Source organism: Pistacia vera, unplaced genomic scaffold, assembly GCF_008641045.1.
Source record: "Pistacia vera cultivar Batoury unplaced genomic scaffold, PisVer_v2 Contig667, whole genome shotgun sequence".
NCBI lineage: Eukaryota > Viridiplantae > Streptophyta > Magnoliopsida > Sapindales > Anacardiaceae > Pistacia > Pistacia vera.
The window spans coordinates 103,957-127,517 of NW_022196520.1; the positions used below are offsets into that span (position 1 = coordinate 103,957).

At 40.4% G+C, this 23,561-nt stretch overlaps 1 protein-coding gene across 1 annotated transcript; it reads right to left on the bottom strand.

Annotated features, from left to right (window-relative positions):
- Positions 1-650: 650 nt before the first annotated feature.
- On the bottom strand, positions 651-4,615 carry LOC116112763 (beta-D-xylosidase 4-like). The gene is made up of 7 exons (XM_031398884.1): positions 4,152-4,615; positions 3,159-3,446; positions 2,916-3,085; positions 2,706-2,803; positions 2,107-2,457; positions 1,624-2,034; positions 651-1,381 (listed from the first exon to the last, which is right to left on the bottom strand). The coding sequence occupies exons 1-7, from the start codon at positions 4,560-4,562 to the stop codon at positions 810-812; spliced, it is 2,301 nt and encodes a 766-aa protein (XP_031254744.1). The 5' UTR covers positions 4,563-4,615; the 3' UTR covers positions 651-809.
- Between the last annotated feature and the right edge of the window lie 18,946 nt (positions 4,616-23,561).

The following is a 23,561-nucleotide window of genomic DNA, read 5'->3' on the forward strand; positions in this document are numbered from 1 at the left end:
CCGGTATTCCAAGAGGAGTTGGGTCAGGGTTGGTGCGGGTAAAAGGATCCAGGTCATAACCTGGCATTCCATATGGGTAACGGGCTGGGTCAGGCCTGGTCTGTGTGTTTGGGCCGATTGGGATTGAACTGGTTGGGAGTGGACTGGTTTGGTTTGGATCTGGGCCGGTTGGAATTGGATTTGCATTTGTTTGGTTTGCTGTATTTGATTGAGTTTGATTTGGATTATCTGCCATTTGCAGAAAAATAAAACACTAAAACGAGTTCTATGTTTGATTTCAGGGACGGAAAAGAGAGGCTTCTTTGTGCGGAAGCGTGAAGATTATGGCTCTGATACCATGTAAGGAATTGATATGAAGATGCAAAGAGTAGCAGTTCAGGATGTTGATACTGCCAAAGTATGCCGAGAGAAGAGAAAAGAGGAAAGGATTTCTGTATATTTCATTATCGTATAAAACTGTACAGTGCTAATTTATACACTTTTTGTAATTGTAAAAATGGAAAACAATGAAAACAATTAAATGTAATTATTCAATCAATCACACAAATTATGGATTGATTGAATGAGAGAATTGCTCCTTGATCACAACCAGCATGAATCAAGAAATTTGTGCATTCCATATTTCGTCAATAACATTACGCATTATTTTTCTATGAAAGAAAAAGTAAATTACTTGAAAATAAGAAGGCCAGCATTAATCCACTTGGAAAGTTCAAATTTTTTGATTTGGCATAACTTGCTTTCAACTATAATTTGAAGCTCAATTTCCCATTGTGAGAAAGAAAAATAATAATCATAAAGGAGTTGATTCAAATCCTCACATTCAATAAGTGCTTCAAGCTTCCTACATGAAGCACATGGTCTCCCAATGCAATCTTTCTGTTTCCATTCTCATCAACAACACTCAAATCCTTGCACCCATCAATCTTGAACTTCACTACTGCTTCTTCTTGCCCTTTTAAAACCACTTTCTCAAAAGCCAATAAGTGCTTCTGCGCTGAGTTGTGAACATTTGGAGAAGTAGAGAACACAAATACTGTATGGCTTCCGCTTATACTTGCATTGTTTTTAATTCTGAGATGTATTTTAATATTCAAGTTTTGACAACTTTGTTCAACAGCATCAACTGATTTGCATTTGGATGAGTAACAAATGTGACTTTCCTCTAATGCCACATATAATTGCTTTGGTGCTTTAACCAATTGATGATTGAAGTTTGAATAACTTAATCCATCTCCAAATGAATAAACTTTTTCTCCTGTGTAAAATCTGTAAGTCCTCCCTGGATACCCATTTGAAGCATCTGGTCTCATGTTCATGTTACTCATTGGAACCTTTTCCACATAAGATTGTGGATACCAAGTCATCGGTAATCGTCCACCTGTAACATGGCCATTTGTCATTTATAAAACACATTGTCAATTCAAATTGCAACTGCGATGCATTGTCAAAAAATTGTGGATTTATCTCTTGTCCAGTACCTCAAATTGTACTTATCTCCATTGTTTCGAACCCATCACTTTATTATTGGATCATTGAAAACGAATCAAGAATACCAACGGGTAAGAGATAAATCTACAATTTCTTGATAGTTACGGAGAGATTGATTATTAAAAGACTTACTTGGATTATATAGTCCAAAACAAACATCAGCTATGGCAGCTCCTCCAGCTTCTCCAGGGTAACCAACCCATAGAATGCTTGTAATTTTATCATCATTTTTGGCAAAAGAAATATCAAATCCCCCTCCGGACATTATTATGAGAATCACAGCTCCCTTGGCTGCCTTTGCAACTTGTGTTATCAATAGTTGCTGCTGTCCTGGAAGAAGAAGGTCAGTCCGGTCGCGACTCTCCGCCTCAATCGATTGATCGGCGCCCATTACAAGCACGGTTGCATCTGCCAAGGCAGCGATTTTCGTAGCTTCATCTACCTGTGCAGTGCTGCATTGCACATTGGAACAACCCGGCTGATAAGTTGTCGAAACCAGAGCAGCGAGGCCCTGCAGAGGCGTTGTATATTTGCAGGGAGTGCCTGTGATCATATACAAAGAAACAAATTAAAAAGTCTGGTTTTGTTTCTTCCCATTGAGTTATAGATATATACCTTCGTAGTTTCCAATCATGGTCTTTGTGACATTGGCATTGGGTCCAATTACTGCCAGGTTTTTGATGGCTGTGGCAGATAGAGGAAGTGATTCTGCAGTGTTCTTGAGCAGTACTATTCCTTGCCTTGCAGCTTCCCGAGCCAGCTCCTGGTTTTCTGGTGTACACACATCTTTGGGACCAAGCTTCCCATAAAGTTGCTTTCTTGGGTCGCCATCGAAGAACCCAAGTCGCATCAAAGTAGCGAAATTGTTGTACAAGGCTTTGTCAATGGCCGATTCATTAACAAGTTCCGCTCTGACAGCCGCTTCTGTGTGTTGTCCTAGGAAAGATCCACAGTTGAGATCCAACCCTGTTCAACCAAGATTAATATTTACTTCAACTGAATTCAAATACTAATTAACAATTGTCTTTAGTTAAGTAAATTGATGATGCTGTGGGCACAAATGTTGAAATGAAGATGACCCAGTTGGATAGTTACGTCTGTGGTTTATTCTCTTCCCGCTTCTCAAAGATTACAGGGTTTAGAGGGGCGAAGTTGGGCTTGTGAAGCAAGTGCCTCGGATTCTCAACAGAAAAAATAAAAGGAAATGAAGTAACCTGCTAAAATAGCTTTAGCAGCAGCTTCTTCGGGGGTCTTGGTGTAATGCTGGGAATTGTAGAATACATCAACTGAATCACAGTCAGAAACTATGTATCTGCATGCACCAACACCAACCCAATATTTTTGTAGGTTTAGTGAAAAATTTGAGAAAGATTAGTGTGAAGAGTTAAATTGTAATAAGGGATGGAAAATTAATTAATAAATACCCATTTAAATTCCATTGTCCTCGGATGACACCTGCCAGCAGATCTGGGTCAGCACATGTTGGCTTACCATTAACTTGATTATAAGAACACATAACGCTCGCCACATTCCCATCAATAACACAACTCTTAAATGGTGGTTGAAACGTATCATCCATATCCTGCTTTGTTACCTAACTCATAACAACCAAATTAAACACAATAATACTTCAAAAAGGAAATATTTAAATCAATTAAATTAATTACCACAGCATTAAAGTGGTAGCGATCAATCCCTTTCCAATTATCTAAATCATAGGCTGTATAATGTTTGCAGCATGCGGCAACCTTAAGCCTATTTGGGTCACTATCATCACTCTTTTGTAGACCTTTAACGTAACCTGTTGCATATTTACTTGCGAGTAGAGGATCTTCTCCCGGAGTTTCTTGGCCTCTTCCCCATCTGGGGTCTCGAAATATGTTAATATTTGGTGACCAAAATGTTAATCCAGCTAATCCCACATTGTACATTGCTCTTGCTTCAGTTGAGACCACCTAAATATAATATAAATAAAAACATCATCTTAATTTCAAAGATTATTCTTTCAAGTAATTGCATAAACACTTTTTTAATGATGTGATGGCACACTCTCTCTATCACCATCTCGTTAATCCTTCACTAAAAAGGCTAGCTGGAAGTCTTTCAAAGACTACTAACTACTCTGTTTCCGTAAAGTATTTCCCTAGGTAAAAATTTGTCAGAAAATATCAACTACTTTCTTCTAGATAACATAGACAATTTGGTTTACTCTACTTACTATCTTTAGCACTGTCCTTTATAATTTTAATAGTCCAATAAATCAAAAAGCAAAAGCATCCATTTCATTATTCACATAAATTTATACAAGGCATATACATCTGGTCTGATAACTAAGTGCTTTCTATTCATTGGCGTTTGGATTAAACAGTGCATAATATTATAGAAAAAGATATAATTAATAAATTCCCACACCTAAAAAGAGAAAATCAGAACCACTTGTTTTTGTTTCTTTTCTCTTTCTCTTTTCCTGTCCATATCATAGTATACCCTCAGTGCATTTTTATGAATATGGTTACTTTCAATCCATTCAGACGTTTAATCAAAACTCGTTTTCTTAATACAACAAAGTTAAACAGCTACAGAAGAAGAAAAAGTTGATGATGATGAATGGATTAAAGAATTATATAAAAATATATGCATAAAAAAGAAGAAATATTTACCCTTCCAATGGCTTCAAAAAGAGATGTGTTGAAGGAAGCTGCAGTAAGAATAACCTGAGGAAAACTCGTAGCTCCAGGAATGAGACTAGAAAAATGAGTCCCTGGACCAACGTAAGACACTCCATGTAAAGCCTCAGACCACCATTCATATTTCGGTATTCCAATTCTACTAACACTCCCAGCACTATTAACCAAAAACCCAATTTTCTCTTGCAATGTCAATCTCTTCACCAAGTCTGCAACTCTCAAATCTAACCCCAACGAAGAATTACAGAACCCCAAGCTCCCCAAAGAAGGATTGCTCGCAACATCGCAAGCGAAAACCGGCGACGACTGCGCTGAAACTCTCCTCCAACATAAACAAAAAAGGGTTATATAAACCAAAACAGAGAACTTACGTGCTCTGTTCATTGTGAAACAGAGGAAGAAAAAAAAAAAGATTTTGTTTTATAATTCTAAGGAAGGCTGTTATAATTTTATAATGAGCACATGTTGTTTTGTTGCAGCCCGTGACGGACAATTGGAAAGTAAGAAATGGGATTGAGATGCACTGAATCGAGTCCGTGATATATATATATATATATAGACTTAACTGTATTATAAATTATACGTAGAGGGTTTCTGTTCTTTTGTTTGTGTTTGAAAGCTCAGACTTTACGCCCGTGATGCTCCTATGCGTTTACTAATTACTATGGAGCAAGGTTAGTTTCTCGTTACTCGAGAATTTGGCTGTTTTATCAACGATTCAGTAACTCACGTGACAGATACGGTGGCTAGTATATCGGCTTCATCCTAGCCAGCTAAGCCAGTGACAAGTTTAGGCCTTAACACAAAAACTTTAATTATTATTTGCCCGTATTAAGAATAAACATTTATAATTGATTTCATATGCTACATATAGAAAATATATTTATTCTTGAGCCAAACTTTTATGACTATCGTTTATGAATGATTTCGCATCAAATTGGAAATCTTAGATTACACACTATGGTATGCATTAGGGGTGAGCATGGGTAAATGGTAGATTTAGGTTTCGAGTAGGAATAGGAACTAGACCCTGGTTCTGAAAAATTGGAATTGAGAATTCTCGAGTTTGGTTCCGGTTCCTATAGTGCTGGAATCGGGAACCAGAATTGGAACTAGAATTGAGGTTCAGGTATCCGAGTAGGATCGAGACTGAATTATTATAAATTGTTGGGGGTGTATTTGTGATTTTTTGAGGGTGTATTTGTCATTTTTTTAAAAGTAGGGGGCAATTAAAATTAACTTGGGTATCAAACCAGAACAGGAACCTATGTTTCAGGTTGCGGTTCCAAGTTTCTAGGAATCAGAACCGGCCGGTTTCGATTCCGATTATGGTTCTAGTTCTTTCAAAAAATGCAAGGTATTCAGAACTGCTCACCCTTAGTATGCATGACACAATTGTCGGTGGCTTCCAATGCAGCTTTGCTTGACCTAGACCTTGTGAGAAAAGAAAGATGTCAGAGGGCATTTAGTTTAGGGAATATTGTTTTACTGGAAATAATATATTAATAGGAAGATAGATCACTTTGAAGATTATTAGGAATGTTATATTAAATATGTTTGGTTAGATTGAAATCAATTGGTACATATAAATAATAGTAGATGCAAAAAATCTACCATCATGAAAATAAGGCCTGATCCTGTGAGGTTGAGGCCACTGACAATCTACTAGACCTGCATGTTAGAATAGATGCCCTAGAGCCAATCCATTATTGTAGAATTGACTCTTTGTAATAATGTTCATTAATCAATAATAAAAGGCATTTTATTCTATATCGCGTAAATCATTATTATTGCAATATGTATTGATATATGTCCTTGGAATGGTATAACCGTGACGAGGGTATCAAATGTTTCAAATCTTGATAGTGAGAACCCTATGAGCACATATGGTGGCCATTCTAGAAACGTCCGTAGCCCTAGTATTATTTTGAAGTAAGGGCACAGATAATACGGTAAGGCTATCATAGTGTTGAACGACCCTGTCGAAAGTTAGTGACTGATCTCACTTGTCAAGGTTGTTTGGTGACAACCTGGTGCAACACATGGGTGCCTGCTGTAGGCGGATATACCGCAGCAAGTTCACTGGACTAACCCACCAGAGGATTCCATATGGATGGTAACCCCAGTGTTTATGGAACAAATCCTCTAACGAATGGTGGTGCATTGTAACGCCCCGCTTGAGGTACGTATTTAAGATTTGCTGTATTACTTAAAAGTTCATTGATTCAGTTTCAATTGAGTTTGTATGTTGTATTGGTTAAGTGTTTGCTTTGAAATTGGTTGAGATTTGGTGAATTTTGGAAATCCAATCTTCGCCGGGGCGAAGGAGAATATTCGCTGCGGCGATGAGGTACTGCACCCACAGGTAGGTTCTGCCGTGTTTCGCCCGGGCGACGGAATGTTCTTCGCCGCGGCGAAGAGCCTAACAACAACTTTCTTGAGTTTTCTAGAGAATTCTTCCTTTGGGACATAATGACCATTCTACCCCTAATTAGTAGGAATAGTGGGGAGTAAAATGTAAGAAAATTAAGTAGAGAATGTGTTGGTAATAAGGGTGTATTTGCAAAGAATCAAAGGATATGGATGGAATTTCCAAGGAAGAGCAAGGGCAAAATGGGAAATGATGGTTATAATATGAGTTAAAAAGAGTTAAAGTGTAGAGAAACCTTTTATTCATTCATTTCCACCGCCATAACCATTCTCTAACTTCTCTCAATTCTCCATCCAATCTTCCAAGATTTCCAAGGACTTTTTGAGTAGTTTTGAGTAGATTTTTAATCTAAAGCATCCTAAGGTAAGGATTCTTGCTTTAGATGAGAGTTTTAGTATGTTTTGGTTAAAGTCTTATGTTGTTGTTGTTGTTGTTGTTGTAAGTTTAGAGAGAAATCAAGCTACCAAGGAAAGGAAAAGTGTTAGAGAAGCTATTCCCTCACAGGTAAGAAATCCAACCAAGTTGAGTTTTGAATAAGCTTTTGAGTAGAGATTGTGTATGTATATGTATGTGTATGCTTGCTGAGAAATTGAGATGTTTAGTATTTATCTTGTTATATGAATTTAATTGAGTTATGAGAAGTGTTGTGATTGCATAATGATGAGTTGAGTTTGACTTGAGTTGGAGAGTTGTGTATGAATATTTTTGGGAGTTTTTTCTTTGGCAGGAATTATGATTGTATGAGTAGTTTTCCTCCCATTTTGGATGATTAAAGAGAGAGTAGAGTTATAGATTAGAGCTTTGGTATGCACATAGTTGTTTGAGGAAATGCCTAAGTGAAATCTGCCCTGTCACAGCCGTGACTTTCTAAGTACATTTGGGCATCTTACGGATTTAACTGGGCTGAGACCAAAACATCAAAGTTGTAGCCCTTTTTTTAAGCTTTAAAACAAGACCAAAACGTAGCAATCCGATGTGTATAATGCAAGTTATGGCATTTTTAGTGTGACCTGTGCAGAATGACTGTTTTGACGAAATCTTGTATTTGGCATTTCATTAGTGCATTAGTGAGCATGAGCTATCCATACACATTGTTTATGCACTTAAGAAGTGCTTGAGACATAGTAAGAATGTGAGTATAAGCTACTTTAAGATAAAGAGAGAGAAAGAGAGAATGAGCACTAGAGAACGAAGAGAAAAGAGAATAGAGTAGGTTATGCGATGGAGAACCCGTGAGTAATGGGTAGATTTCCCGCATGTATGCCGCATTGAGAGAGCGGCATGAGTATGAGAGAGAGAAAAGTGGTGTAGCCCTGAGAATGCATGCAAGTGAGGCTATACCCGAGAGTACCCAGAGACAGATTTATACTCACATGGCCAGGTTCCGAATCCTGCATACCGAGTCCATCGGCTAAAATGAGTAGAAGTCACGTAGAGTGGGAGCGAGTCGCGGCCATGCCTCCGGCAAGATGAGGCCGTGACTACTAAAGAGAGTTTAAAAGAGTTATGAAAGAGAGAGTAGTGAGAAGTATAAAGAAGGTAAATGAGAATTGTAAGGAAAGAATTAGAGAAAGATAGTTACTGGATAGATGCGTAGAGGATTTACTTACTGAGCATTAGTTGTGCTCACCCCATTGTTTTTCATGTTTTGCAGGATCTAGGTGAGGACTCGGTCGGATGGGCGTCGGCAAGCGAAGGGAAATGGCTACACTGTCCACCCTGTTTTGATGTTTTGTACATGATACAACTTTTTGTATTTAAAGAATGTATATATTTAATAAAAGAAAAATTTGGGCCCAACCTTTTTATGCTATTTTATATGTATTTTATTATGTACATGTTTTATGAGTATTTGAGTAGAAAGCGGCTATTACATACATGTGATCCTTAGACTTGAGATCACCAGAGCGCCTTGTGCACCGATTGGTGCAGTTTGACACTAGCCTAACGTTGTTCTATTCAGAGCTATCAATACGGTGGTGATTGGCTGCATCAAGGAGTGTATCAAGACTATGATGGATTGATAGAGGATTCATCACTTTCGGGTACGGAAGAAGTTATCTCACGGCGCAATTCAGTATATGACAATGACACTAAAACTGTGGCCATAGTGGGATTGAGTTGTTGCTCTATCCGGATTATAATATAGGTCATTGGTCTAGAAACTGAATACATAATATCGAGAGTAACTGAAGGTTGACACTATTTCTTTGCCTTCGTGTCATCGAGATAACGTATGATGAAAGGATCGAATTGCACGGTAACCATATCATTGACAGGTAGCTACTTTGCTGAATCTGAATCTATCGGGTGGCCATGATGCCTTGCTAGGGGCCAATCTTGGTCTGTGTATTAGTGAGACAATTAATTGGCGTTAATCGTGATACTATACACTGCCGGTATGATGAGGAGCCTATGGGTCACACACATAGAAAATAATTTAAAAGCCAAGAAGAAAGAAAGGCGTTTTCGTCTTTTTAGGCGAAAGGGTATTTTGGTAATTTTACAGTGCAATTAAATTTACTGAGGCCGTAGCCTTTATTTAATTTATTAGAAAAATTAAATAAGTAAAATTACATTTAAATATGTGTTCACATATATTTAAATAAATTATCATTATTGTCAAATGTTAATATATATATTAAATATATATTAATTGATTTTAATTGAAGATAATGATGAATTAAAATAAATATCCAATTAGGGGGTGTTTGGAAACATTGGGTGTTTGGGTTGGAGCCCAAGCCCATTCCATATGGGAATAGAGCAAGTAAAATAACACTATAAAAGAAAAGGTGTTAATTGAAAAAAGTTAATAGTTTTCATTAATTCACTATTCATTGAAAAGTGAAAAACCCTATAGCCCCATTTTCTCTCCCACGCCAGATTTGGTTTAGCCAAAATCAAATACTTATTTTCTTCTTTGTTTCTTAAGGCTAAGGAGGATCTAGCAAATCCCTCCTTAGTTCCTTGCGATTATCTTCATGTGGACTACGTCGGTTCGATCCAACATTAGGTCGGTAGCAAAACGTTCAAGGACAAAGTTGGAGGAGTCTCCAAACGTGCGTAAGATTATTGAACCTTGAATCTGATTTTCTACAGATTTAATTTATATATTGTATAAACTGTGATATTATACCCGGATCTTGGTTCAAAGAAATGATCCATGTCATTTATGTTTTTGTTTTTCGTTGCGTAAGTGGGTCATTCACTAACACTACACACATGAAAGGACAAGCGTGAAGCTTACAGAAAACACCGAGGTGGTGTTTGTCGTAGGCACTCCGATGCTTAAGTTAGCAAGACTGAAAGAGATTATTTGATAAGAATTAAGGAGAATAAGGGTTACCAGGAGTCTTGTCGTAGGCTAGGACTACGGCGGAGGCGTCAGGTTCTTGGGAGCAAGAACTTCAGGAGCAAATAGATGGTTTTGAGTAGTTGAGATTGATTATTTTATGAGAGGGCAGGCCTCTGTTTATATAGTGAACCTAGGGGGTTGAAATCTTAGTAAGACACTGAGTCTTACTTTGGGAGATAATCACTATCAGGAAAGAGATAGGATTTCTTGTCTTTATCAGATTAAGTTTAGTAGTTTGAGTAAGATTCAGAATCTCAGCAGAAGAGGAAATAGAATATGATTCTGATTTCCTATTTATGGACTATTGTAGGCTAATGGGCTGGAACCTAGTTCAGCTTAACTTGTAGGATAGCCCAACTCATAGAGTGGGCAGTTCACAAGGTGACTTTAAGTGTAAGCCCAACCAGAATTGGGTTAAGGCGTTGGGCAGTGACATGTTTATTTCGTTATTGGGCCTCGTCAAGCCCAAGACGATTTTTTGCCCATACAGTTAACCCCTCGCTCTCTAAGTTAAAAGGTATTTAGCTTAGAGAGTAGTTTTAATCGAATGAGTGTGGACTGAACGGATCAATGTTGGTAGCTCGTCAGGTCAGATGGACCATTGTATGGAATATGAAAGTTCACTCGACCAACCTGAGTTGAGAGGAATTTGCTCGACTAACCTAAGTTGGGAGATGTATGGAGATTCGGCCTTGTGTTCGAGTCTGCATGACCGACTTTGTAGTTGAAATTCAAGGCATTGGTCAGGTCGGTGTGACAGACTTTGTAGTTGAAATTCAAGATGTTGATCAAGTTGGCGTGATCGGCTTTGTACTTGAAATTCAAGATGTTGATCAAATCGGCGTAACCGACTTTGTAGTTGAAAGTTCGAGGGCAGCATGGCCAAGTTTGCGTAACCGACTTTGTAGTTGAAAGTTTGAGGGCAGTGTGCCCAAGTTGGTGTAACCGACTTTGTAGTTGAAAGTTCGAGGGCAGTGTGCCCAAGTTGACGTAACCGACTTTGTAGTTAGAAACATTTGAGGGCTATGTGGCCTAGTCGGTGTGACCGACTTTGTAGTTGAAAACCTTTGAGGGCTACGTAGCCTAGTTTGCGTGATCGACTTTGTAGTTGAAAACATTTGAGGGCTATATGGCCCAGTCAGCATGACCGACTTTTTAGTTGAAAACCTTTTAGGGCTATGTGGCCTAGTCGACGTGATCGACTTTGTAGTTAAAAACCTTTGAGGGCTATGTGGCCCAGTCAGCATGACCAACTTTGCAGTTGAAATTTTCAAGAAATCAGGCCTTGTGGCCGAGTCAATGTAAATTGATTGAAGGTGATCATAGTAGATGACTTAAAACAACTTCATATGGTATCACGCATGGTGTGCAGTTATTAACAATAAATTGAATAAGAGAAGTAATGGCGTGCATGTGTAATAGTAGACCAAATCAAGAATATGCTAAATGGAGCAATAATAAGCCAAACAAACTCATGGCTAAATGGAGAAGTGATTCATGGCATGCGTATATAATAAACCAAATAAATAATAAGTCAAATAGAGAAAGAAATACTATGCCTAGGATGCATGTGTTGAACAATAGGCTGAATGGAGAAACAAAGAGTTGAATGAAGGTGTTTGGCCGGATGGAGATGCATGAGGCTGAATGAATGTGTTTGGCCGGATGGAGATGCAAGCGACCGAATGAATTTGCAAAGTACCGAATGGGACAAGTTTGGCCAAATGGGGCTCATTTGCATTGAAAGCATGAGGTTGGATGGAAATAATAGCATGAAAATGTCTTAGACGAGACAAATAGGTCCTTGCTTGAATCCACTCGGTAGGCCGAGTGGGACTTTCATAGCCAATTGAGATGAATATTCTTGTGGTGCTTAATTAATGCCCACTCGGCAGGGGACATTGACTCAATTCAGCAAGGGAAAAGAAAATCAAAGAATTCCAAATAAATCTTGTAAGGAATAAGGAATATCAAAATCTTATTGTGCAGGAGGTGGAATAGAAAGCTTAGGGTCCATTTGTTTCATTATTTCCTATCTTATCCTCAAAATAACTGTTTGTTTCATTATCCTCAAAATACTATTATATTTTCTTCAACTATTTTTAAATCCCTTAAGTTTATTAATTTAACTAAACACCCTCAGAAAAAAAGTTTAAAAATTAACAAAAACACCCCCACACCCACATCTGTCAGATTCCAGCCACCACTACTGGAAGGGTCAGAATTTGGTATAATGGCACACTACCAGCTGGATCTGGCCGGTAGTGTGCTTATCTATCATTTTTTGGCCAGAAAAGGCCATATCGGCACACGAATTGCCAGATCTGGCCGATCACATGCTGTAAGGCCAGATTCCAGTAGTGGTGGTCGGAATCTGGCAACTGTGGGTGGGGGTGTTTTTGTCATTTTACAAAAAATTTATAAATTGGGGTGTTAGTAAATTAGCAAAACCTAGAGCGGTGTTTTTGTTAATTTTCAAATCCTACCTCGTTATTCCCACCCAACTCTAAAAATATCAAAAATCCTATCCACAAACGGACACTTACCTTTCCAAAATTTTTTTCACATGGCGTTTTGGGAACAAGGTGCATTAAATGGCATAAAAATGGATGCTTTGGCATCCATTCACAATCACAACTTGGAACTTTTTCTTCTCTTCTTCTTTTAAGTTTTTATTCTTTCCAGCCGAGGGAGTGGGTGATTTCTCTAGAGACTCCATAGTAACTTATCTTGATTCTTTTATTTTGTTTTTCTCTATTCTTTTTGCGTTCTCAGAACCTTCTAGGATATTCTTTGGATGAATCTAAGGCAATTTTTGTTGACTTTCAAAGAAAAAAAAATTGGGTTTGCCTTGAATATGGGTTTTGAGTTTGCTAAAGATAATTTTGGCATTCTTTTGAGTAGTTTTTTGGCGGATGCTGGGATGATTTTTTTTTTTTTTTTGTGTTTTTTTTTTTTTTTTGTTAAGGACCTTTAGTATTTGGAAGGGTTTGACTTTGGCTTTGGCTTTGGCGTTCTATTGCTTGGGATTTGTATTTCAAAGGAAAGTTCACAAGGTGAAACTATATTGGTGAAATCTAGGCAGATTTGCACTTATCTAAGGAAGCAAGGCGGACAGGTTTTGGATTTTGTCTTGTTTTTCTTGTGTTTGGATAGAACAAGGGTTGGGTTGTGTTGTTGGATAGGAGAGTTTTGGAAGAAATTGGTTTAGTTGTTTAGGAAGGGCAGTCTTTTGTTGGATTTGCTACTGATTCCGTTGACTGAAATTCACTTGATCGTACAAAGTTTGCTACCTTAAGACGGTGTATGCAGAATGTTGTTGTTGCTACTGTTGTTGAATTTGATTTAGTCGTGAGATTGAGGGGGACTGATTCAAGGTTTGTGGGATTTTAGTAATTCGACACGGAGGCATGATTAACGTTTTGAACCATTTGTTCTGGTCGAAGAATTTGCCGGTCAAGAGAAGGAGAGGAAGATGGGTTTTTAAATACCCAAACACATGCCCAAGAGATGTAAGGGTTTTTAGAACACGAAATACCCTCAAAAAAGAAATTAAACTCATACGAAAAGTGAGAAATATTCCAACTAAAGCATGGAAAAAATTATGAATATGGGGGATGTGTTTTGATGCTTCAAAGTATCATATCACGTGCTGAATAGATATAATATGATAGGTGAATAGATAAAACAAATGAAGAAAAGTAAAGAAAATTTTTCTTATCATGATGAAACTTTCTGATTAGCAATGTCCGTCGGAAGGAGTTACGTGCTCATGTTGCAAGTCATCGTTAGCAGATTGTCAGGGCCCCATGGTGGGTGTCAAACTGTAGATGCAAAAAATCTACTGTCATGAAAATAGGGTCTGATCCCGTGAGGTTGTGGCCACTGACAATCCACTAGACCTGCACACATGAAAGGACAAGCGTGAAGCTTAAGGAAAACACTGGGGTGGTGTTTTCCGTAGGCGCTCCGACGCTCTAGTCAGCAAGGCTGAAAGAGATTATCTGATAAGAATTAAGAAGAAGAAGGGTTACCAGGAGTCTTGTCGGAGGCTAGGACTACGGCGGAGGCGTCAGGTTCTTGGGAGCAAGAACTTTAGGAGCAAATAGATGGTTTTGAGTAGTTGAGATTGATTATATTATGAGAAGGCAAACCTCTGTTTAAATAGTGAACTTAGGGGGTTGGAATCTTAGTAGGAAACTAAGTCATACTTTGGGAGATAATCATTATCAGGAAAGAGATAGGATTTTTTGTCTTTATCAGATTAAGTTTACTAGTTTGAGTAAGATTCAAAATCTCAGTAGAAGAGGAAATAGAATATGATTCTGATTTCCTATTTATGGACTGTTGTAGGCTAATGGGTTGGAACCCAGTTTAGTTTAACTTGTAGGATAGCCCAACTCATGGAGTGGGCAGTTCACAAGGTGACTTTAAGTGTAGGCCCAACCGGAATTGGGCTAAGGCGTTGGGCCGTGACATGTTTATTTCGTTATTGGGCTTCGTCAAACCCAAGATGATTTTTTGCCCATACAATAATTAATATGCATTTCATAGGAATAAAATAATTCTAGGATAATATTATTAATACTATTATTATATTATATTATTATAATATTATAATATTATAATTGATAATCTATATTATTATACTATTAATAATATTATTTTACTATATAATTAATAATATTATTAATTAAGGGTAAATTATAACAAAATTAAGATTACCAAGTAATCTTAGAATATTTAAGAAAAGTGTGATATTCAGATTACCTCCTATATAATTTATAGTGATTACTATTGGTAGTGGAAGATTACTAAAAAAATTTATTAATTGACAATCAAACACAGTAATGACAGTAATATAAGATGGCATTGCCCCTAACTAAATGTGCCCTCAGAGATGTCTCAACAGTGTTTGATGGATAAACACTCGGATCGTCAAACTAGAAATCTGATCACAAAGTGTAAACAGGTATTTAAGTCTTAAGATAAGAGTGTTTTAAAATGAGTCAAACATTTTACATGTGTGTTCGGAAGGTAGTTGGGTAAGACAAGGATTCTTGGGATAACAACTAATACATATTAGAGATTTGGATGAAATTATTATCATTTGACACTAAATATATTAATTAGACTATTAAATCATAATGTTAAAACTAAACTATTAAAACTTGTATAGTGTAGCATAGTCTAACGTTATATACTAGGAACATATCATTTATTATTTGATTATAGATATAATTGGTATGTCACTAAATTATACCACTAAATTTATCCTTTAAATAAAACATATACATTTTAGGAAATTATGATTATTAAGTTGACAATATATGTTCAAACCCTTTATTTTTATCATTTAAAAATTAAATAAGTAAAAGAAATAAAATAAATAAGTGAAAGAATTAGTTATCCAATTGACACAATCTGTAACTAATACATTTAGGGTGCATTTGGATTGGGGCAATATAAGATAACGGGGGTAATCTTCATTTATTTTGCAAGATTCTGTTGTTTGGTTTGCAAGTAATAAAATATTATAGGTGCTAGGGCCAAAAATCGCCCTTGGCCCAAATAGAAAAACGGGCCTGACAGTGAAGGAGAAGCCAAGCCCAATCCCGATGTGACCCAATCCGGATTAGGCCCATTTGATACAAGATACAGCCGGCCCAAACCACCTGGGCACGAGCCTCCTAATCCCAGTCCATTCTCTAGGTCCATGGACGACTCCAGAGCCTACGGCCCCCTTAGAATATTTTCCTATTCTTGAACAATCTCCTATTTGAGGTCATCTTCCTGTTCAGAACACTTTCCTACTCGAAGTTACTTTCCTAATCAGGATCACCTTCCTATCCGGACACTGGTAAGACAGCTTACCACGACCCTAATTCTTCTAGGGTTTACATCAGAGTCACACTAGGACTCCTACTCCCACCAAGATTGGGAAACCAGACAGTCGCTATATAAACAGAGGTCAGCCCTCTCACAAGGGACACATTACATTACACCTTCACACCTGAAGCTCCTACTTGAGAGCTTCACATCACTGCCATAGTTACAGTCTCCAACTAGACTACCGGTATCCTCTCTACTCCCTAGCCCTTACTATACTAGACTCTTTCAGCCTTGTTGACTTGAGTGTTAGAGTACCTACGGCAAACACCACCCCGGTGTTTCTTGTTCGCTTCACGCGTTTATTTCTCTACGTGTGTAGGTGTAGCGAATCACTAGTAACCTCAACCTCACGGGATCAGACCCCCCTTCCGTACAGGTAGATTTTTACGTCTATAGTTTGGCGCCCACTGTGGGGCCTCTAGCAATCATTCGGTTCGACGAACCTTGCTATGTAGAGGAACTTTCCATGGCTGACAACTCCGACAATGCTAATCCCAACCTCGAGGCCAAACTGGAGGATCTAACCGCTCTTATACAATAGAACTCGGACAAGGTAGCCATACTGGAAGCCGAGAACAATGCAATCCGGACCGAAAACGCATCTATCAGGGCAGAAAACCAGTCTTTTAAGGAGAAGGTGAGTCAATTCTATGATCTAGAGTTCCTGACTGGCCAGGCACCCCTCAATCGGTTCCGCGCCCCTGTTCCATCCATGCAACCTCTCCATACACCAGAGCACTGACCTTTAGTCTCTGGCAAAAGGCCGCGTCCGTTAAACTCATCGGCGGTTGACAATTCTGTCCTGACACATGGAAGTAAAGATACGCCAATAGAAAATCATTCAACCGACCCATCCCAGCCTTAAGATCAAGACAATCCAATGACAGAGAGCCCGAACCTGAAAGACCAAATTTTTACCGTCCCACCTTACCTCTAGTCAACCTTCCCAACACAAACTCCATTCGGCTCGGCTCACCCCCACGGGTTGAATGGCCAAACCCAACAAACCACAACACTTGAGCCCATCCATCTTGACAGACCGAGTGACTACCAGACGACTCTACTGACCATTCATGTAGGGCGAAACACCAGAACTGTTACCATGGGAGTCATCCAACCAGAAGGAATGAACAAAGATCCAAGCTACCAAGGTGTGCACGAAGCAATGAATCACCAAATCACACCGTGTGGGATGGTCCAACGGAATGTGTCGAAGAAAATTGCAAATGTCGACGCGGTCAAGCGGGATGACCTAGTGACGTCCCCTTCTCCTATGGAACAGGTACTAGCCAAGAGATTGGCTAATGTGGAAGCAATGATGGGACGCATCCCAGGAATGTCGGTTCCAACCAAGAAGAGCAGGTCCCACTGTTACACAGATTCACCCTTTGTGGATGAGATCGCCCTAGTCGACATGCCTCAGAAGTTTACCATCCCCAACATGAAACTGTACGACGGTACAACTGACCCGGATGATCACATAGCCTCATACAAGCAGCGGATTTTCACCGTCTCAATACCCCGACCGTTGAGGGAAGCTTGCATGTGCAAAAGTTTCGATTCTAGCTTATCCAACCTGGCACTCCAATGGTACATGAGTCTCTCGAACAGATCTATTGACTCATTCGCCCAACTCACCGACACTTTTGTGGAACAATTCGCCAGTAGCAAGAAACTCGAGAAGCTGTCGGCCGACCTATACAAAGTATACCAGAGAAGGGGCGAGCCATTGAGAGAGTATGTCAGCAGGTTCAACAAAGAGAAGATCTCCATCACTGCATGTAATCCTAAGACAGCCGTGGATGCCTTCAGGAAGGGTCTCCTCTCGAACGGAGAACTATACAAAGAGTTTACAAAGTTGGGTTGCACCACAATGGAAGACGCCTTGGCCCGGGCAGTGATCCAAATAAGATGGGAGGAGGATGAGATGAACCAGACGATTCACTCCAGATACGATTCAAGGCGGAATGACAGGAAGCCTGAGCACATGCCAGTAGAGCACCGCTACCAACCCTTAGCACGTAATTCGAGTAGAGTCAAGAAACTGTACGATCGCCAGCCAACGAGAACCGAGAGCAGACAGTTTGGATCGAACTAGTACAAAATATTAGAATACAGCCTCAATGTCAAACCAACCTAGGTCGTCGCGATTATGAAGGGAATGAGATCCATTATTAAGTAGCCAGGCAAGCTCAATCCCGAGGCAAGGAGAGACAAGACCAAATGGTGCGAGTTCCATGGCGATCATGGGCACAACACCGCAGATTGCATCGCCTTGTGGCTAAAGGTCGCTGCACTTTTAAAGAGGGGACATCTTCGGGATCTGCTGACCGATAAGGGGAAAAACACCATTAGCCACAAAAGTTCAAAAGAACCATCACCACCTTTGTGAGAACCTACACCAAAAGGATTATGTTCGCTCATCTCCGGAGGATCAGAGATCAGTGGGGTAAGTTACTCATCAGCCAAGCGATATGCAGAGCCAACCGCCACCATGAAGTCCAGTCCATCCATTCGGTCTCACGGTCACACATCCATCAGGTAATTCAATTTGAAGATGACGAGCCGGTCACCTTGGCCGCTCCTCATCACGATGCTCTAGTCGTCTCCCTGCAGATCGTCAACATCTTAGTGAAAAGAGTATTCGTAGATGGAGGCTCTTCAGCAAACATCCTATTCCTCGAAGCAGTGAAGGCTATGGGACTAGAAGAGGCAACCATCAACAGGCGGCTGACGCTGCTAGTTGGTTTCAGCTCTGAGCAGAAGTATATTATCGGCGAGATCATCCTCCCTATCTACGCTGGCGGAGTGAACAAACAGACCATTTTTCTAGTAATCGACTGCCCCTCACCATACAACGTCATCTTGGGCTGACATTGGATCCATGACATGTGAGCAGTCCTATCTACCTTCCACCAGACGATCAGGTTTCCAACCAAGTAAGGGGTACGAGAGATCAAGGGCGACCCCAAAACTTCCAGGGATTGCTACAAGAATGCCTTCAAAGGCAAGGGTAACTCTTCATAGTAATTACAGTCTCATCCAACCCTACCAACCGAGTCGGATCAACCATCTATGGAAGAGTTGGATGAAGTACAGATACATTCGGACGATCCCTAGAGAAAGACACACATAGGGTCCCGTCTCAAGCTCGAGACAAGAGTGAAGCTGATAGAATTCCTCAAACAGAACCAAGACTGTTTCACCTGGTCCCATGCCGACATGACCAGAGTCAGTCCGGAAGCAATGATCCACCAGCTCAAGGTAGACCCAAATCACCCACCAGTGAAACAGAAGAGAAGGAAATTCGTACCAAAGCATAACCGAATTGTCAACGAAGAGGTCGAGAAGCTCCTGAGCAATGGTATGATCAAAGAGGTCCACTATCCCGAATGGTTGGCGAATGTCGTGGTCGTAAAGAAAAAGAACGGGAAATTGAGAGTGTGCATCGACTTCACGGACTTAAAGAAAGCCTGTCCCAAGGATTCCTTCCCGTTCCCACATATCGAAATGATGGTTGATGCGATCGCAGGTCATGAGATCCTTAGTTTCATGGACGCTTTCTCAGGGTACAACCAGATCTCGATGCACCCGGACGACCAAGAGAAAACAGCCTTCATCACGGAAAGGGGAACCTATTGCTATAAGGTGATGCCATTTGGCCTAAAGAATGCCGGGGCTATGATAATTCGAGGATTATACTAGTTTATTTAAGCTTTTAGGCCGGATTTTAGATACTTCTTAGTTCATTTATGCCTGAATTGCTACTTAATTCCTTACATTTCGTGTTTCAGGTTAAAATGGACATTTTGAGCGAATAAAGACAGATTTGGAGTTTCTGGACTCAGAAGCAAGCGGATCTCAGAAGTTGGGAGAGTTCTGAAGCAGAGTCAAGCACGATGAAGCTTGTTCCCAAGGGAGAGCACCGAAGATCGAAGATTCAAGCAAAGAAGCAAGCGGAGGGCAATTCTGTAATTTTAGAATTCTTCAGGAAGCTTCGCCACGGCGAAGGTTGTTCTTCGCCGCAGAGAAATGAGCCAGTCACGCATCAGATTCGGCTTCTTTTGTCACTGAAATTCCTTCTTCGCCGCGGCGAAGTTTGCATTTTTCAGTTTTTGTAAAACGCACAGTTTTACTTTTTAGTGTTTTCTTAGGATTTTGGACGAGGTATAAAAGAAAAACTTAGTCTTTTTGCTAGGGTTCGTCTTCAAGTAGGGTTTGGAGCTATTTACATTTTTGGAGATTGATTTATGGGTGAACATAGATCTAAAAAGGGTGAAGATTCGAGATTAAACCAGTGGATTCGTCATTTGGGGAGATTTCTTGTCTTTTCTCTTGTTTGCATTATGTTGAATTTTGGTATTTTCATTTCTTTTGATTGTATTGTTGATTCAGCCATGAACTAACCTATTTTGGGTTAGGGTTTTGATTGTAATTCGGAATTTCATGGGTTAAGTAATAGATTGTTTTTCTTTTCATATGATTTTGCTTTGATTGTGTGATTACTCTGAATTTACTGTTTATATGTGATGAACATGATGAGATTGAGAAATGAATCATGTTAGGCTTCTTGGGTAATCAACATTGTAGTATTGGATGCTAGAGATGGATTCAAGACCCAATGAAATCAGTCTAGGATTCTTGTGCTTAATGAGCTTAGATTTATTAACCTTCAATTTGTTGGGTGTGGAAGGTTGGTGTGGAAGGTTAATAGGGAAGAGTAGGAAAACATAGCCTGAGAAGGTATGTTTGACACTTTAGAGAGTTCGATTTACAATCAATGCATTTGAATATGAATTTAGTTTAATTCTCTAGAAATAACCCATAGAGTCCGAATGAAGTCAAAACCCTACCCGTTTGTTTGAATTGATTTTATCCATATTTTAAATTTTCTTTCATAGTTTACTTTTATTTTAGTAAAATTTTGTTTTAGTTTTAGTTTAAATTGCTCCCTTTAATCCAAAAGAATTCGATTGCTTCAACTTGAAAATGGTAGAAAACTTAGTGCTTAGCAACAATCCTCGTGGGAACGATACTCACTCATCACTCTATTACTTGTGCGACTATTATACTTGCTACATTTGCATGTTGTAGGAAACATGCATCAGGCCAGCTACCAGCGACTGGTCAACAAGATGTTTGCCGAGTACCTTGGAGACACCATAGAGGTATACATCGACGACATGCTCGTCAAGTCACTGATGGACGAACAGCACCTTGACCACCTCAGCCAGTTATTCACCATCCTCAGGAAGTACAACATGAAGCTAAATCCAGCCAAGTGCTCATTCGGGGTTCGTCAGGTAAGTTCTTGGGCTACATGGTGACTCAGCGAGGGATAGAAGCCAACCCCGACCAAATCAGAGCAATCATTAGTATACCGTCTCCAACTTGCCTCAAAGACGTCCAGCGCCTTGCAGGACGGGTAGTCGCCTTGAGCCGCTTCATTTCCAGGTCAGCCGACAAGTTCCATCTCTTCTTCCATACTCTCAAGAAGTCCAAGAAGTTCGAATGGACTGCCTCCTGCGAAGAAGCCTTGCAATAGCTGAAGAGGTACCTGACCTCCCCTCCGCTCCTCTCCAAACCTGTGGACGGGGAGAAGCTCTACTCTTACCTAGCGGTCTCAGAGACAACCATCTCAGCAATACTAGTTTGGGAAGAAGAAACGAAGCAGTTGCCGGTCTATTATGTAGCAAGTCACTCCTTGATGCGGAAACATGGTACAGTCAGCTGGAAAAATTAGCCCTCGCCCTCATCGCTGCATCTAGGAAGCTTAGGCCATACTTTCAGTGCCACTCAATAGTTGTACTCATCTCCTTCCCACTCAAGAAGATACTGCACAAACCAGAGCTATCAGGCTAACTCCTACAGTGGACAGTAGAGCTCAGTGATTTCGACAAATCATACCAACCTCGCACCGCTGTCAAGTCCCAGGCCTTAGCTGACTTTATTGCTGATTTTACCCTGAATACCACCACCCAAGCAGAAAGTGAATTGTTATGCATGAACGGCGGATCACCCTCCAAGTGGACTCTCTTAATGGACGGCTCGAGTAACATAAATGGAAGAGGACTTAGAGTGGTACTGGTTGCACCAGAAGGAGACATCATCCAGCGGGCAATCCGGTGTGGGTTCAAGTGCACAAACAACGAAGCCGAATATGAGGCCCTTATAGTTGGACTTTCCTTAGCCAAAGAAATTGGAGCAAAGAAACTAGAGGTGAAGTCTGATTCCCAGCTCATGGTCAATCAACTGCAAGGCACGTATCAAGCACACTACTCGAAGATGACATCCTACTTGAACATGGTCAAGGAGCTGCAGGCCCAATTCGATGAGTTCTCAATCGTCCAAATCCCCAGAGCGGAGAACTCCCACGTTGATGCCCTTGCCAATCTCGGCTCAACCCTCAAATGCTCTTCCCAATCATCCATCCCTCTGTTATTCATGCAGTGGCCCGCTAACTGGAAGGGACAACAACCAAACAAGCAGCCTGAGGAAGCCATGGGTGTTGAATTAGCTGACTGTTGGATGACTCTGATAGTGAGATACTTGGAACACGATGAACTCCCAGCTTACAAGAACGAGGCACGACGACTAAAAGCAAGAGCCGCCAGATTCACCATACATGAGGGCCAACTCCTTAGAAAATCATTCTCGGGCCCCCACCTCAAGTGCATAAGCCTAGAGGAGGCCCAACGTGTCTTTGCCGAGCTACATGAAGGCGAATGTGGAAACCATGTTGGGGGACACAACCTTGCACACCGGGTGATCACTGCTGGATATTACTGGCTGACCATACGCACCAATTCAGCCTCTTATGTGGAGAAGTGCGACAGTTGTCAGAGGTTTGCTCATGTCTCACACCTCTCACCAGAGCGACTCCATTCCATCCTCACACCCTGGCCCTTTATGAAGTGGGGAATGGACATCGTGAGAAAACTACCGACTGCACCCGGACAGCAAGTCTTCATGTTAGCTTGGTAGGTCGATGAAAGGCTACTTCAATCTAGGAAACAGCCGGAAACTCGAGAGGGTCGCCTTTGGAAGCCTTCGCTGGTAACCAAAGTGTCACTCCTTCCTTTTGATTATGTCGTGACGCTGACTGAATCCAATCCATAAACCCGAAAACGAAACAAAGTTCGTTCCCTTTCGTTAAGTAGGTAAAGTAGGCATACGAACCACTTTAGCTTTGCTTTAGACTCTATTGGAACAAAGCAAAGAAAGAGGCGGAATGGAGAAAGGAAAGCGATAGACTACTTTACCTAGTGGATTGAAGCCGAAGCCTTCACACAAGTCAGAGACCGAGAGATAAAAGCCTTCATCTAGAAGAATGTCATCTGCAGGTTTGGGATACCGAAGGAGATCGTCACTGACAATGGATCTGAGTTCAACAGTTCAGGCTTCAAGGATTTTTGTGACATGTGGGGAATAAAATTGAGCTTCTCAACCCCCCGCAACCCCCAGTCTAACAGCCAGGCCAAGTCGTCAAACAAGACCATCATTTAGACACTAAAGAAGCGGTTACATAAAGCTAAGGGTGCATGGGCAGATGAGCTACTTGGAGTCCTCTGGTCATACCGAACCACGACTCGCTTGTCAACGGGCGAGACCCTCTTTTCCCTCATATACGGTTCTGAAGCAGTCATCCCAGCCGAAGTATCAGTCCTGTCCACCAGGCTCTAATGGGCGGACGAGGAATCAA